The sequence below is a fragment of the Aethalodelphis obliquidens genome, unplaced genomic scaffold (genome assembly GCF_003676395.1).
Source record: "Aethalodelphis obliquidens isolate GAN/ISIS:26980383/991018 unplaced genomic scaffold, ASM367639v1 scaffold280, whole genome shotgun sequence".
NCBI classification, from domain to species: Eukaryota; Metazoa; Chordata; class Mammalia; order Artiodactyla; family Delphinidae; genus Aethalodelphis; species Aethalodelphis obliquidens.
The window spans coordinates 14,121-31,666 of NW_020838194.1; the positions used below are offsets into that span (position 1 = coordinate 14,121).

At 40.1% G+C, this 17,546-nt stretch overlaps 1 protein-coding gene across 1 annotated transcript in view; it reads right to left on the reverse strand.

Moving 5' to 3' along the window:
* The window catches only part of LOC113616643 (microtubule-actin cross-linking factor 1-like), a gene marked incomplete at its 3' end in the record, with an annotated part of 31,650 nt that extends 14,115 nt beyond the window's left edge, over window positions 1-17,535 (reverse strand). Inside the window, exons 1-10 of the mRNA XM_027100054.1 lie at window positions 17,086-17,535; window positions 10,098-10,259; window positions 9,754-9,924; window positions 8,954-9,120; window positions 5,548-5,707; window positions 4,876-5,202; window positions 3,849-3,933; window positions 3,105-3,346; window positions 1,860-2,066; window positions 370-489 (exon numbers count right to left, since the gene is read on the reverse strand). Coding sequence (XP_026955855.1) covers window positions 370-489; window positions 1,860-2,066; window positions 3,105-3,346; window positions 3,849-3,933; window positions 4,876-5,202; window positions 5,548-5,707; window positions 8,954-9,120; window positions 9,754-9,924; window positions 10,098-10,259; window positions 17,086-17,199 — 1,755 coding nt within the window. The remainder of the gene's footprint in view (window positions 1-369; window positions 490-1,859; window positions 2,067-3,104; window positions 3,347-3,848; window positions 3,934-4,875; window positions 5,203-5,547; window positions 5,708-8,953; window positions 9,121-9,753; window positions 9,925-10,097; window positions 10,260-17,085) is intronic.
* Between the last annotated feature and the right edge of the window lie 11 nt (window positions 17,536-17,546).

Here is a 17,546-nt window from a genome sequence, read left to right on the forward strand (position 1 = left end):
AAAAAAAAAATAAAAAAAAAAAAAAAAAAAGCCACATCAAAAACTGTTCTTATAAAGTTTGACACTTTGCCTATCCACACATCTTCAATGCTTATCTTTTAGTAGCTTATAAGAATATCTTCCCTCCTGAAAACCAGGAAGGAAACAGCTAACTACTCTTTCTTGGATTAATGGGCCTATTTCTATCCTTTTCACAAAGCAAAAAATCTCTTCCTCATCCTAACCAAATATTTATATAATTAGTCTCTACCCACCATCATGACACTGACTCATTCTACTTTACTTGGGATAGTCAGAAACTCTCTGCTAGTCACTCTTTAAGAGACTGATGCTTCTTCTAGCTCAGGACACAGTGAATACGTCACTTACCTTCTGTACCTGCAGCTGAGCTGTGGTCTGGTCCTGTTCCAAGCGGATTGGACCCAGCGCCATCAGTTTCCGTTTTGTTTCAGCAACCCAAGCTAGTTCTGCATCAGCAGCTTGCTCATACTAACAGACATATTGAAGAAAAATGGACATATTACAGCCAACGTCCTCCTTCTGAGAATTCTAATTTATTCAACATAGAAAGGCCTAGATTTTCAGTAACACAGTTTACATCTCACAAAGTAAAGCCAAAATTGGTGACAATTTCATAAAATCACAAATCAAGATGCAGACAATTTAGAGTTGATCCTACTTCAACAAATATGAGTTGATCTTATTTCAACTTCTTTAGAAAGACATTACAGGACCCAGTGAGTGGTTCTACAGCTAGAAACAACCATGGAAACCAAGACTCTTCAAAAGAAATACACTTTCTAATGAGAGTACTTTTTTGAGGCTGTGCTCTTTTTCTGCCAATCCTCTTTCCTACCCATGCTCTAAACAGTAGCAGTCATGTGTTTAAATACAAACTACCATGGCGGCAGACGGCTGAGTCAAGTTAACTTGAAGTACTTGCTCAGTTGAAGAACCCTAAGGCCCCAGAAGAACACCAAACCTTTAAATGGAATGCAATAACGTATGCAATGCCATCAACAAATACAAAACCTAAGAACATGTTCTATGTGACCATTGTTTAATGAGGTCCCTCAATCTTTTACCTCTTCCTCGTCAACGTTGCCGAATTACACTAATACTTAAAGGAAAGTGAGTTCCCAAGCGTGATAAATTTCACACTGAAATATCTGGCCAGGATGAGGGATATTAATTAAGACATAACAGGAATGCACTTGGCATCAGAGCAAACTTCTCTGTGGTTCAGAAAGCATTTGCTTATCACTATGAACTCAAGGAGTCATGTTATATTAATTTATTTTTTGCACCATGGCACATTAATAGGTGCATATCCAGCTACAAAGAAAAGCAAATAACTTTTCCCAGAAAGTAGGAAGGAAAAAGGATTGAGGGAAATATGACACCTGTGTTTACTTGGGAGGGTTCTATTTTGGATGGCTCTGCTATTTTGGTTAGCATATTTGATAGTAATTATAGTTCTTGGTTCTGTCCCCTTTTCCATCTAATGCTAAAACAGCTGATTATGTCAAACTAAGATTGTGATGCACTTGGACCTTTTGGATCTAGATATTATCTACCCCCATCACCATCTGCCTCTTAGCAGGGCAGTAGCAAGGAAAGGGCTCACACACTCTCTTCTCCAAGTTCTTTTCTGCTCAAAGGGGTCAAGTATTTTTGGTCAAACCTAGATCCATCCTCACTTACCTTTACCTAATCAGTTCCCACCACTGAAATGATTCGTTGCATCAGATTTAGCTTGATCTCATTTATTCCTATTCCTGAGCCTGTATTTATGTGGGTCATAGTTTTGTACTTCACGCTGCCTAAAATATTAATGCAGAGGTGTTTATAAAGATTACCTGTTGTGATCTCTGAATAGCAGCATCGATTTCATCCACCCTTTGTCCAACAGTGTCACTGACCAGCTTGTACTGCTCATTGGCATCAGACACAAGTTTATCCAGCCCTTCTCTGGCTCTCCAGGGCACCAGCTCTAAGAGAGCACGGCTCACCTCATTCACTGTGTCCAACACCAGCCTGTGCTCCATGACCTCCTTCTTTAGCTCCTAAAGAGGGAAAAAAGTTTTCAGGCCATCCCTTGCTAAATTAAGCACATTAGCAGCTGTGCTGGGTGGAAAGTGCTCTCTCTACCACACATCCCAGCAGGGCTCTGACCTCCTTCCTTCACTTATTTATTTTTTTTCTTGTCTCAGATTTTTCAATCACTCCACAGCCTGACTTTAGGCTTAGCCGCTTAGAACTGTCTGCAAGACTTCTCCAGCCAGACTGTCTCTGGGTAACATGAATGGTGCTTTTTGCTTTTTTTCTCCTTACTTCAGTAGAAATGATAAATAATGCTTTAATCATAGGTATTTACCTCAACAAATACCTACACAGTATTTCTGCACATCTAGAACTGCACTAGATCCTGCAGGAGAATCAAACATAACCATGAAGTACTCTTTTAGAGAATGAACTATGACAGTAAATTCTACAATGTTGCATATAAAGCAAGCTTCTTACGGTTTTTTTTTTTAACAGTTTTTTAAAACAATTTTATTTATTTTTGGCTGCGTTGGGTCTTCATTGCTGTGCGCAGGCTTTCTCTAGTTGCAGCGAGCAGGGGCTACTCTTTGTTGTAGTGTGCGGGCTTCTCACTGCGGTGGCTTCTCTTGTTGCAGAGCACGGGCTCTAGGTGCGCGAGCTTCAGTAGTTGTGGCTCGCAGGCTCAGTAGTTGTGGCGCATGGGCTTAGCTGCTCCGCGGCATGTGGGATCTTCTTGGACCGGGGCTCGAACCCATGTCCCCTGCATTGGCAGGTGGATTCTTAACCACTGCGCCATCAGGGAAGCCCTTCCTAGGGTTTTGAGACAATCTTTTTTCTTCTTCAGACCATAACAAGTGCTTTATATAGGTCTGTATATCAAATTTTATTTTCCAAGAATAAACGAAAAACAAGGCAGGCAGAAATTTCTGGTTTACATTTAAGGTATAGATAGTTGGTATTAAACACAAGAATTTAAGGATTCTAAGAGAATTCTAAGAGAACTTAAGGATTCTAAGAGGAAAAATTTTTTCCCTTTACAGTGTGAAATGACAGCTCACCTTCTGCCTTTGCTGAAACTGGGGTATTTGCTCCCCTGTGGGAGACTGTCCTCCACTGGCTGCCAGCTCCTCCTCCACTCCCCTCAGCCACCAGGTCAGTTCCTCATACGTGGACTGGAACTTGGCGGCCAGCTGCCGAGCTTGCTCTAAGGTTCTGAGGGCCTTGGAGCTAGTGAGTGTGATGTCTGCATAGCGAGTCTTTATGCCATCCAGTTTCTCTTGGATAAGCAATACCTCTTCACCTGTGGGAGACAGCACACAATTATTCACATTTAATAGGATATGAGGGAGCCCTCTTAACCTCCCTTTCTTCAAATCAGAGCTCAACTTTTATAGATGCTCTCTCCCTATGGCAGTGGTTTCACCTAGCATCCCACACTAAGGGAGGTGGGAAATATACCTTCAATCAATAGAAGAAGTGACTTCTGAGATTATTAAGATCTGAGTTTGACTGCAGGTGTTCCTACACATTCTCAGCACCTTTCAGTAAATGCTGGCATTCACCATATTGGAGGACAGGGGGAGCCTTCATCTATAACCAGATCTGAGACAACAGTGTTTTAGTTTTCAAAAATTGAGCAGGAAATAGGAACCCAAGCTGCCCGTCACCTGGGAGCACGTGGTAATACAATCTTAGTGAGTACTAAGCTCCTCCTATCTGCAAAGAGAAGTGGCTACTGCAGGGTGCTGATGTAATTGTCTGTGGGACCACAGAGGTGCTAAGAGATGCACTTTTCAAAGTACCTGTGGTTTGTTTTAGAAGAGCCTGGCCGTTTTTAATAGCTTGATCTACATTCTTCTTTCTATTAACAATTTCTTCATTTAAAGCCTGAAAGGAAAGAATACCATTAATCCTAAAACTATGGCACAACAAAGGGAAAGAAATGTGACCCCTTTAAGAGACCAAATTTAAAGTAAAGAGGTCAATACCAGTTTAGTTTAAACATGAGATATTTGATTCCTTCATTTTCTCTTTGGTTACCCCCTTCTTTAATTACTCAAAACAATGAAATCAGCTACTTATAGGCAAACTTTCCTTTGATGAGAAGAGATTTAGGACTAAATCCACTTTACTAATCTATTGGTACCAAACGTGAACCCAAGAAAGGTAGAAGTAGAATTCAGCAAAAATGTCTACTATGTCCAAAATAAAGAATAAGGCGGAAAGTTCAACAGAAGAAAGTCAGCAAGAACGGGCTGACTTAAATCAGGATCCTGGTTAAAAACTCTCAATATCTGAAGTCAACGAAGCAGAAGAATCTAAGATTATTAAAACCCAAAAACTGCTTTGCTGATTTTTACCATCCCCAAGGAAATGTCACAAAAACGAAAACAAAAAGGGGCAAATTGTTGTTTCTACTCAGATGACACAGAATCCCTGGAATTTGAGTATATAAATTCTAGAACCATTAAAAAACCCTAGGCACTACTATTTAGGTAATCTGGTTTTGTTACAGAACATTCTTTCACATAACTGCTCAAGCGGAAACTGAATGATAATTCCTTGATGATGTAAAACATGAGTTGGAATTGAGATGGCCCGATTACATTCTGGATCATCTTCTAGGATTATTGATTCGGTCTGTTAAGTACAAGTATTTCCATGTAAATCATCAAAAAATAGATTAGTCCAGTCTGTAAAACTATGCACTTGTGTATAAAATAAAGTTGAAATGTTTGGAATTTAAAAAAAGAGAGAGAAATGAAGAGAAACATGAATCAAAATTACAAAATAACTTAGTAACATAATAAGAATGGAAAACACGAATACCAGGTGGTCAGCATGCTGCTTCTGCAGGACATCCTGTCTGTAATCCTTTACGAACACTGAACTGAGCTTGTCCTCAACCTCAGCCAGCCAGTTGAGCACCTCCACCTCATCCTCCCCGAACAGCCTAGCGTTAGACAGTGCTTGTTCAAGCAGGGCTGCTTTCCGACAGCACCGGTCTTGAATCTCACTGAATCGGGCCTGCAATGAGTCTAGCTTTTCAGACAGTACACCCTGCTCTGCAGAACATGTCAGGGAGGAGAGGGACTGCCCAATTTTGACTGCCTGGTGCACATCTGTTGCATGGCTTTCTATTTCTTCCTCCAGAGCCTGGAAATCCAGATGGAAAAAATGAATAACAGAAACAAAATAAATGAAAAGTAGACATGAAACAATGAATCACAAATGATATAATAATAATATAAAAGTTCACCTACTGAAGGGCAAAAATAACATAGAAACAGAGAACAAAAGCTGTTCTTCCTGATAGCAGCCTATTAGGCCATTTCTATTTTTACTTCAAGAATGTGACTAGTCCAATTAATAACTGGACCATATTTTAAATTAAACTTATTAAAAAAACCCCACAAAACACATCTTATAGAATGCTGCAGGCAGTTTTCTAGGATTTCTGGTTCCAGTTCTGTGTTTTCATTTACCGTAACTACTTCTTACCTTGTGCCGAACAATCTGCTGCTGTATTTTGGCAGTCTGAGTGCCAACAGGTTCTGAGTTAGCGAGCTTTTTCTCTGTGACAGATAAGAAGTCAGAAATAGGCTCAGCTGTCTCATGGAATTGTTTGGCCAGAACCAGGATATCTTCCAGCTGTTTTTGCCTACACAAATATATAGAACAAGCTGCTCAGGCAAAAAGTCACATTAAGACTGATAATAGTACTATATTCAGTAAAAGGCCAATCTTAATGAGGCACATTTGAAATATCAATAGTAAACAGAACACACATAAACAGTACTTTGCTGTTTTAAAGGCTTTCATAAGCAGTACCTTATTTTGATTCTGTCATGCCCTTGTAAGGTAGGCAGAATTATCCCACTATTACAAAAGAGAAAAACAACCCTGAAGGCTTAAAGAAAGATCTGTCCAGGTCGCCCACTGGGTAGCAATAGTACAATGAGGATTATAATCAGACCTTCTACTACTCTGTCTCCTATTGGATGTGGCACGTGCATCCTCTGTACAGGTGACCAAAATAAAGTTTAAAGGAGTAAAAAAAAATCATCAGTTTTCATTTCTCTTTCCCCATCACTGCTACCTTCACTTGTGAGTGAAGAGAAGAGAGAGCATTTGAAGAACAAAGGCAGACCAAGCTATGAATGAGAACCCCCCTTCCTATCTCCCCCAATCCAGTCAGGCTTCTAGTAATTTCAAGCCCCACAGCATAACTTTGAATTCTGATTCAAGGCAAAAAATGACCTCAAACTAGCTGAATTTGCCAAGGCAAACAGCAGCCAAAAGATCTATGGACTTTATAAATGGAATCTTAAATCTGGAATCTTATTTAATGTAACATCCACACTTAGCTTGGATTTCAAATACCCTGCAGATTAAAATCAGCAAATTACAAAAGGAGAGAGGAAGCCTGAATGCTGGAGGCAGCCTAATAAGCAACAGACAGAAAAACCACCGCAGAGCTGTATGAGCACACAGATTAACAATCAAAGGCCATGACGATGACGCTGGAGCATTAAAAACAGACTCAGTGCTATGTCATCTGAAAAGGCCCTGGAAGCATGTGACTTTTATTTCAGAAAACCTTCACTGAACGCCTACTCTGGACAAACTTATCTTAATAAGAAATGATTTAATATAAAGATCTGCCATCTTAATTATCTGGAAATTTAATTATGCTCGAGTATAAAGAAAAATATATTTCTAGATGCTATTTTTAAATGTCAATATAAAGTATAGAACTTCCTTTCTTAGTTTATGTCCACTTGCAAAATACATCTTGAATTAATAATACAACTAAAACATATAATCTTAAATATTATTAATCAAGAATTTCATTTTTAAAATATTGCTTGGTGGGTTATTTTAATTGGTTAATGACCTGCTTATAGATTTTATTCTTTTTTTTAAAAAGAATAAAATACTATATTTTATACTGGAGTATAGTTGAGTAACAATGTTGTGTTAGTTTCAGGTGTACAACAAAGTGATTCAGTTATACATATATATGTACCTGTTCTTTTTTAAATTCTAAATTTAAAAAATTTCATTCTTAAAAAAATTGCCCCTAATTTCTATGTCTTTCTTACTCACCTCTGATTTTGGAATCTGAAAGTTTGAAGAAATCAATGTAATAGGATTTGGGGTAGCAAAGAGAAGAGCTAAAATAATTTAGAGGCATCGAAAAACCAGTATTAAAGAATCTAAACAAAAGTCTTTAGGATGTCTACAACAAATGACACTGCTCTTGGTATTTCTCTTTAAAATATTGGCTCAGAAACTGTGTTAGACTAGGAGGATGGAAGCAAGTAGGGTAGAAGGAAAGAGTCATAAAAAGATACATTAGGAACAAACCATGACTTTAGTGAGCTTAAGGATCTAGGAGATAAGTACATAAAATAATGACCATAATACAAGGTACAGATGATGAGTTATGGCAGTTAAGATGAAAGTGAAATTGTTCTATGCTTGGGGAATAAAGAAAACCTTCATAAAAGCAGGGGAGATGAATAGAAGTATTTCATGGAAGATGCAACACCATCAGCAAAGACAGAATTAGGGAACTGACAGAAGATACTGAAGAACCGAATACTGTTTACTGTGCCCACAAGGAATGAGAATAGTGGAAACTAAGAAAGGTAGGTTAGGGCCAAACAGTAGAGGGCTTTGAATGTTGGATTAAAGAGACTTTATTTTATAGGCAACGGGGAGTCATTAAATGTCTCTGAGCGTGCAAAGAGGGGAAGGCTTGAGGGTAAGCAGCAGTAGAGTGATGATCAGGTGAGCCACCTCATGGGAACTAGCCTAAGTGAGAGTTTGTAAGTCATGAACTGAGGCGAGTGGGAATTAGAGAAATGGACAGAAAGGAAAGACACTGTAGAAGTGAAATGGACAGAATTTAGCATCCTGATAGATATGGGACACAAAGCAGGGGGAAAAAAGGGTAAAAAATGAGGTTGAGGTTTTAAGCCTAGGAAACTGGAAGGTTAATGGTGCTATTAGTGGAAATGGATAGAGAGACAGAAGAAAAGTGGTGCAATTTGGAAATGAAAATAAGTTGAATTCTTTCATTTGTTTCTCCCACTAACGTGGAGCAAGCAAATACTTTGTAGCTCAGATAAGAAATAAGCAAGCCATGGATGGGTAGAAGTAAAGAGACTGAAGAGGAGGTTATCTGAAGACGGCCCGTGGCTACCTAGGTAATACATGATCAGCTCTACAACTCTCATACTGATTTCTGATTAGTTATCATTTATTTTTAAAACTGAGAACAGTATAAGCTAAAAGTGAAGACATGGTGTGACTTATTAAAAGCTCAAGTGACACTGGGCTAACTTATAGCTATGGAAAGAGAAAGCACTTCCTTGGAGAAGAAAAGTATACTGCCTGTCTCGTGGCCATTTAGTGAAGAAAGTCCATGCATCTCTTGAATGCTCATTTAACAGAACCACAGACTAGCTCCTAGATGTAAGAACATCTAATATTAGGATAAGCTAACAGAAAAGAACATGATAAATTTCAATTCCAAGTATCGAAAACATTATTTATAAATATGAATGGAAAAAATCTGTTTCCAAAACTCAGAAAATAACTTGGCTGGATTGTACGAGTCTGCGTCTGCTGTTTGGAACCAAGATTATATTGCAACAGAACACCACCAAAGAGCAATGAGTCTTCCAGGTCTCAGAAATTTATGGAGTAGCTGAGGCTCATTTCCTGAGTTACTCTGGTTATGAGGATCACCTCTAAAAACTTATCTCTCTTCAAGACAAAAGCCGTTAAACACCTACCAAAGCACTGTATGAATCATCCAGGGGCTTTTAGAGCACCTCAGTGACACAAGTCAGAAACCGCCTCGGACCTATATTCCTCAAAACCCCAGTGGCTTTACCTGGCTGCTGCCTTGCTGAGTAGTCCTGTCCATCTAGTTTCAAGACTCTCCAACTGCGCAGTGATCTTCTCTCTATCAGCCCGCTCAGCTGCCTGGGCTATTCTGCCTCCTTCTGCTTGAAGCATGTCTACTGTGGCCTTTCGATCATCTAGGAGCCGCTGGAGCAACTGATGTACATGTTTAAAAGGAATGAAAAGTGATAACATGGGGTCACTTTAAAATCTGAAACAAGGAAAACAAACAAAATCCAAAACCTCACCCCACTGAGCCCTAAGTTTAATTGAATAATGAAGTTTTTTTTTTCATCCTAAGGCAAAAACATGAGATATAATTCCTACCACCCATATAAACTTTTCATACACTTAGGGTTTTAAATGGAGCAGTGACTATCATTATGTGACTGATACGGAACTTAGTTTGAACCAGGAGAAAAAGGCACTGAAATGGAAATTAAACCCAAAATATATACATATATAGATAGAACCTTATACATGATATACATTATTTAAATATTGCTGACCCAAAAAACACTAAAAACCTCTTAAGATAAAGTGGTGACTGAAACACTGAAATAGGATAAGTGAACAAGCAAAATGGTTCAGTTCGATACATGTCATGGTAATCTAGGAGATTATAAAGTAAGATGATGAAAATCAATTTCTGTCTTTCTTTTCTGGATCACACAAGGTAGGTTAGGATTCTACTAAAACTCCTGAATATGCTCCTGAAACCATAAGCAAATGTGTTGTCTGTCATTCCCTACGGCTGTTACAGTTCACTGCTCCAACATTCTCACTTACCTTCTGTTCTTGGATCTGTGCTTTCACCACTTTATACTCAGCAGATGGGGGTTTCTGATTGGCTATGAGCTCCTCAGTGTCTGCCAACCAGCTGAGCAACGGCTCCAAGGCATCTTGGAACTTCCCACAATGCAACAAAGCCTCCTGGAGTTGTGCGATTCTTTGTGCAACCTGTATCACAGACATGGAGGTTCATTACGAGAAAGGAGAGAGCTTTTAAATGACTACTCACCTCTTTTTGTAACTACAGACTGGAACTGCAAATTTTTATTTGCATTCAGGTGCCAGGGAAACCAGAGATTGCAATGTCTCTTTTCTCTCCCCTCCATCCCCAGTATACTCACCTTTTTATTCAATGTGTTCCACCGAGCGTTGATCTCTTCCATGTCATGTTCCAAACCCTGCACATCACAGTTTTTTCCGGCACTCTGGATCAAACCCTGGCCGAGTCCATTCACCTGCTGTAGTTTCATCTGAAGAGGATCCACCTGTTCTTTCTGAAACATCTAGATAATTGTAAGCCAAAGAAGATTTAATCTAAAGGCAATGAGATCCTCTACACCACACAGCGACTGGTTATTCTTGGGAGATTTATGATTTAACAAGGGAGGGCCAGGAATAACAAGAGAAAACAAGCCATTTGTACAGGAAAGGATCAAGGAAACGTGGTTTCATATTTCAATACATACATTCTCTTATGGACAAGTAATTACAGAGAGTTACAGCACTACTTAGGCATTTAACTCAATGACTCATGGTTTGTTTTTGTTTGTTTTTTAATCTTCTTAATTTTTAATGCAAAAAGCTATAGAGAATAAAAGCAGCACCAGCCTCAAGATATCATGAAAGTGTGATGCATATCAGTCCTAAAAGTGAAGACTGACTAGTATTTAAGATTAAAAATACCTTGGGGAATAGCTTTAATTGACCACTGATACATGCAAGGCTCTTCTCTGACTTGGACTAATAACTCAATTAGCCAAAACATATTAATGGTGTGAAGAACACCAACCTCATAGCTTAATCCCCCTGTGGCTATTTAACTCCATTCTGTTCCAAGGCCACAGACCACACACAGCCAATAATCTTGAAATAGTATTCTTCTGATTACAAAGGGAAATGGGCCAGTAATACTGGGAGATGTCCTTAACAACTTCAGGCACCTACTCTGAGTAAGATGCAGGTATACATAAAATATTTTTAAAATAATGATACTATATATCCATGTTCACCATGAAACAATGGAATTTTAAAACAATATGAACAAGTGTAACAAGCAATGTGCATGTTTCTTTCTAATGCAGTCAAGGTCCATTATTACTTGGAACTTTCTAAAAGGAAACAAAGAGTCACAAGAGAACAGTACTTTTGCCACTCTAATGGTATTAAGGAAAAGAATGAGATAAATATTTGTCCCTAAGATCAGATTTCTCTCAATTATCAGAGGATAAAATGAGCCATATTTCCACTAGTCTAGATCTATTTCCATTCTTTTCTCTTCCATAAAAAGTTCCTTCAGTTTCAGTGAGACAGGTGAGCCAATTAAAGCCAAAGAATGACAGAAAATCGAAGAGGACAAAAATAAATGTGAAAGAAAATTATAAGTTTGGGTAAGACTGATTTTGGCCTATGTGAGACCACAGATCACACTAGGATTAGGAAACTGATTCTAGCAAGAGTGGTCTGTGGCTGAACAAGTGAGTCACCAGGGAGGAAAGGCTCCAGGGAACACTGAAAAAGGAAGGTTATACAGGTACTCACCAGTGGGCTTCATTTTACACTATAATCCGACTACACCATATTTTGTTAGGCAACACTACAAGGCAGTTCAGTTAAAAATGACTGTTACTCCGACAGCATGGTTCCCAGAGAAAGCAAGTGCTATGATTCTATTTTGTGTTAAAGATGTTTTCACTGCAGAAAAATCAGAGCAGAGGGGGGAAAAACAACTCCCACAGCTTAAGCTGCTTGAGTGCAACAAAACGGCTGTGGGGCAGGGGTTGGAAAGGCAAAGAAAGCAGAAATGCCTAAGGTACAGAGAGAAGATGTCAAGTCCACACTGAAGAGCCCCCTTTTACTCAGTAGTTAAATCCTGTCTCATGCTATGACTGACATTTAATTTTTTCTCTGTTGTGCCAATATGGTAGCCAACAGCTACTTGTGGCTCTTTAACTAGAAATTCAGTTCCTCAACCACACTAGCCACATTTCATCGGGTCAACAGCCACGTGTGGCTAGGGCCTAATATATTGGGCAACACAGAGAATACCTCCTCTCCTGGCAAGAAGCTCTACGGGCTATCAATGTAAATGACACAGAAAAGCAAAAATAAAATTTAAATAGCTTAACAATCTCTTTCATATAACACAGCGAATTCTTTTCTTAAAATTTGGATTTACTTTGTTCGTGAAGACTTCACATAGAAGCATTAGAGGTTACTTCAGTTCCCATGCCCACTCTATGGATTAAGTTGACAGGGAATTGGTATTTGTCTCATTTTTTTCCCCAGAAGTTAAAAAATATATGAAAGTGCCTCTAGATACTAAGTACTGTTTAAATATTTATACTGAACACCAGTGAACAGAATGTTAAAGAAAGTAAATTTGAAAACACTTGCTCCTTTTCTCTCAACTCCCAAATAAAGCTGTTGTGCAAAACCAGTGCTTTTAGGATACATTAAATTCCTACTCCTTATTATTTCAGTGGGACTGTGCTATGTTATTAACTAACCAGTGCTCGCAGACATTTCCCAGAGCGGAACACTAGTAAAAATTATTGCAAGGCCGTAAGATGCAACAGGGACATAAAACAGAAAACTTCCCAAAGAACTTCTTCAAATGCTTTTATCTTTGGTAACACCACAGTCTCCCAGTTTTCATCCTGACTGATCCTTTGTTGATGTCCTTTGCCCGCTTCCTCTTCTACATCTCCAAATGTTAGCCTTTGTGGGTAGGGATAAGAGTAGCACGTCAGTCCTGAGCCCTCTTCTCATTCCACACTCTCCTCTAAGCAATTCTATCCATTCCTACGGCTTTAAATACTTACCATGATAAATGCTCATCACTCTAAAATTTATAAATATCTTTTGAATTTCAAATCTGGATATCCAACTACTTGCTTAATATTGCCATACAAATGAATCACAGGCATCTTGAACTTAACCATTCCAAAATCGAACCTGCTAATTTCCTCTTCCCCAAGTCTGTTCTTCCCTAAGCAATTTACTACCGCCCCCATTGTATGGCTGTGAGCATAACTGACGCCATTTTGGGCCCTTAGAGCTTCTCGCATCCTTTTGCTGACCCAACCCAGGACTGTACCGTACAGTAAATCACTTCTCTGTTGTCACGGGCTTTGTAGATAATAGATATTGTTTAATAATCATCAGGACCCAGTAGCCCCTATGCTCTGTTAGTCCCCAAACAATGACGAAAACCTTCACGGACATATATTCCTGGCGCCCATGAGACTAGTACCCATTCATAAATCTTGACTTAGGAATGCACGTCCTGTTTCCAAGCACCTGCTGCCCCCACCCCATAAACCCCAGACCCTAGGTTAACTGTAGAATTGTCCCAGTGGCCCCCTGGGCGGTGCAGAGTACAGCTGCGAATGCTTCGAGTTGTTGTCTGTCTAATCTCACCCTGACAGTAAGTTACCCTGTAATAAACTGATCCATTGATTATATGGAGCTACCTGCCTCCTTTTTTGGTCTCAAGATGCCTTCTCGGTTTAATGAGTACTTTTTGTTCCCTCCACCCTCCAACACCCATCCACTCAGTTGTGCAAACCAGAACTAGAAGCCATCTTTGATAACTCCCCCTCACTCCCTCCCAATATGAAAGCCATTATCAGGTCTTACTGATTCTGCCTCCAAACTGTATCTTAGATCCATCCAATTGTCTTCAAATCCACTGACATCTCTCTAGTCCAAGCCACCTGGACAATTGCAGTAATCTAGCAGGCTTGTTTACTCTGTCCTTGATCCCCTGCAATCCACTCTAAACACAGTAGCCAGTGTGATTTTTTTTTTTAAAGTTGCAAACCACTCTGTGTTTTCTGTATTCCATGTCAATAATCATAATACGAACTAACAAATATAAGACAAAAGAAATCTGAGAATTATAAACCCCGGATAATGTTGAGAATGTTTACTGTCAGTGTGAACCAGTTTTCTCTATCTTTAAGCTGAGAGACATCTTTTAAAAAACGTAAATGAAATCATTTCACTCCCCTACTTAAAATCTTTCAATAGCTTCTTACGGCTCTTAAGGTAGAAATCCTTTTGAGGACTTCTTTCTCAGCCCCTGCATCATCTGGCCCCTTCCTAACTCTCCAGGTTTACTGCAAGGCACTCTTCCGGAACCCTTGCTCACTGTGGTCAAGCCACTTGGCTTTCTTTTAGCTCTAACATGCCAAGCTCTTCCCAGTTACCATTTCCTTTGTCTGGAATGCTCTTCCCTCTGACTCTCTAAGTAACTAAATAACTTATCCTTCAGGTTTTAGTTTTAAAATTCCTTCCCTGACACCACAATTGAAGTTAAATACCCCTATTGTTTCTCATCATAACCTTTATTTTTTATTCAAAGCATTTGCCACATTCGTAACCATGTATTTGTGTCGTTTTTGCTTAATGTCTGCCTCCCCTACTACAGTATAAGTTCCACAAGGGCAGGGACCATGCCGATGCTATTCACTGCAGAAGCCCCAGTGCCTGGCTCAGAGCAGCTACACAATAAATATTTATCCAGTAAATGAATGAATCCTTGCATAGAAATAGTGTTAGAGAAAGCAAACAAATCCATAAAAGTTCTGCTGATCAGCTGAGTATTCAAACACTGAACTGAAGTTGCGGGGCTCCCCAGTTTTTGCTTAAAGAGATTTTCTTGGCAAATTTTAATTTTATAGAACCACTGTTTTATACAAAAGGTTTTTTTCTTCCATTGAACCAATGACTGGAAATAAGACTAAGGAAATCTAAACATGAGGAGAGAGCTTAAATAATCACATATTGTTCTTAGTGGGCCTAGGATCCCACTACAGAAATAGCAAGCAAGTTCTGGCCTTTTGCTTCCTCTATCAAACCTTCTTGCAATTGCAATTGGAAAGCTTTTATCTATTTTAACCATGTATACATGTGTACATTTGTACATACACATGCAAAGGATCTAAAACAGTTCATTTTAAATCATAGATTTTGCAGCTGGGCTACAATTTCCTTCTCCTGTCATTTATATCAGGCAATATTTCATAAAATGACAACCTCCTGTAGCTGGAAGGATCCTTAGAGATTACCTAGCCCCACCTACTCATTTTGTAGATGGGGAAACAGAGATCCCAGAGACTGATATTAAGGGTTTCTCTGAATATTCTTCCTTTATGCAGATGTGACTGGCTCTTTATAATGTAATCCCTATATTTCATTGATTATTGCTGTAGGCTTTATACTAGAAATATTCTGTATAATCAAGAATGCTGGTGACTTTGGATAGGTTGCTGGGATCTTAGTGTCAATCCCAAATTCAGTAAAACTCAGAAAACTGAATCAAATCCCTCAATCTGAAAGGTGATGCATTCTAATTTGATGGGATGCCTAATTACAAAATAACTGGTGAAGCCCAGGTGACACTACCATCACTCAGCTAAGCAGGAGGATCTGTGGCACAGTTGACGGCTTATAGCCTACAATCAAGACGGTTTTTCATTGCTGGCAGCTGCATGTTTAATGGGTCCTCCAGCTAAGGCTGCCCTGGAAGGTTCTGCAATGGGGTGAACCCAGCTTTCTTGCAGCATCCATGGATATTCAGGAGATTAATATTCATCCACTCGCAACAGGGAAGGCATATTATGAAGAAGGCACTGTTTTGGGTCCCGGGGATGGTGTAAAATCAAAACCACCTCCTCAGTCAGTAACCCCTGACTGTATTTGACTAAACTTCTAACTCCTTCACTGCTTACCAGCGACCAAATGACGATAGGACAGTGAACTGCAGAAAGCTGCCACTTTCAAAATCCTTTGACCAAGAATATGCTCAAGGACAGGAAGCCTGGGAAGAGGGTTCACAACACATTCTGTTTTCTAACATCAGGAATCTCAAAATCCTGGAGCTAAGAGAGACCCAGGAGGACATCAGCCCAATTCTCATTTTATGGATTAAGAAACAAGAGGTCCAGGAAAGGAAAAGTGACTGCTTCAGGATACAAAGTTTGACAAGATGACTAAAATGCCTCTTTTTCATAAATATTATTGTGCCTTATTAGGCTTTTAAAAACACACATTTGTATTAAAAAACTGTTATTCACACATCTACATATGGCTTTCTTCCAACCCGCCTTGGTGAATTCTTTCAACCAACCAACATATCTATTCGAAAGGGAAAGGGTTGGGGGGCTTCCCTGGTGGCTCAGTGGTTAAGAATCCGCCTGGCAAAGCAGGAGACACGAGCCCTGGTCCGGGAAGATCCCACATGCCGTGGAGCAACTAAGCCCCTGCGCCACAGCTACTGAGCCTGAGCTCTAGAGCCCGCAATCCACAACTACTGAGCCCATGTGCCACAATTACTGAAGCCCGCGCGCCTAGAGCCCCTGCTCCACAACAAGAGAAGCCACCACAATGAGAAGCCTGCGCACCACAATGAAGAGTAGCCCCTGCTCGCCGCAACTAGAGAAAGCCCGTGAGCAGCAACAAAGACCCAACGCAGCCATAAATAAATAAATAAATAGATAGATAGAAAGGGAAAGGGGGGGAGCATATTGACAGTAATTGAAATCTTCTATGTTTGGTGCGTTGACTGGATTATCTCATTTTATCCTCACAACCCTCATAGGGTTCTTCTGCCTTAACAAATGAAGAAACTGGAGCCTCAGGACATTTAACTGTCTTAGAGTGGTTAAAAAGTACTCCAGGTCTCACTCCAAAGTCCACATTCTAGCCTCTACCTGACTGCTGACATCACCGATGAATAAGCAGCCTCTTGATTTAGGAAAGAACATGCTTATTGTAAAATTCAAAAGCAGAATCACCCTTTCTTGTTAATAATCTTTTTCAAAATGTAAGCCAAAAACTGTTTACATCCCTGTTTTCTTTGGGTTTTGCTTATGTCTGAATTAAAAACAATGAGAGAGTCTGAATTATGAAGTTTTTCAGCAGATAAAAACACATTTTCCCCATAAACTCAATAAAAAGACCAAAAAAGCCCAGGAAAGCCCAGACACCTCAAAGGGAACCAAAGAAAGAACAATCTGTGCCCTTTCTAATCACCACCAAGTCAGAGAACTTGCAAATCTCACTTTACTCTCCAGATCCTTCCCCAACAACATGAGCAACAATTACCTCATTTGAATTTAATCCATCAACTGCAGCCAGAGGCACTTTCCCATGCAGCACTGTGCCAGTCACCTCTTTCATTCCAAATGCTGGGGAATCAAGGTCCTCCTTGATCCACATTCCAGCAGGGGAAGCCTCCTCTAGAACAGGACTTCCTTCTTCTAAGACAGGCACTGAGTCAGTATGGGCAGTATCTCCCTGGAAGGGTACGCCAGCAGGGAATACTTCCTCCACAACAGGCACTGCAGCAGCCGGGGCAGCAGGCTCCCCTGGGGTGGGCACTGCAGCAGTAGGGGCAGCAGGCTCCCCTGGGGTGGGCACTGCAGCAGCTGGGGTGGCAGGCTCCTCCGGGGTGGACACTGCAGCAGCTAGGGCTGCAAACTCCCCTGGGGTGGGCACTGCAGCAGCTGGGGCTGCAGACTCCTCTGGGGTGGGCACCACAGTAGTGGGAGGTGCAGGCTCCTCTC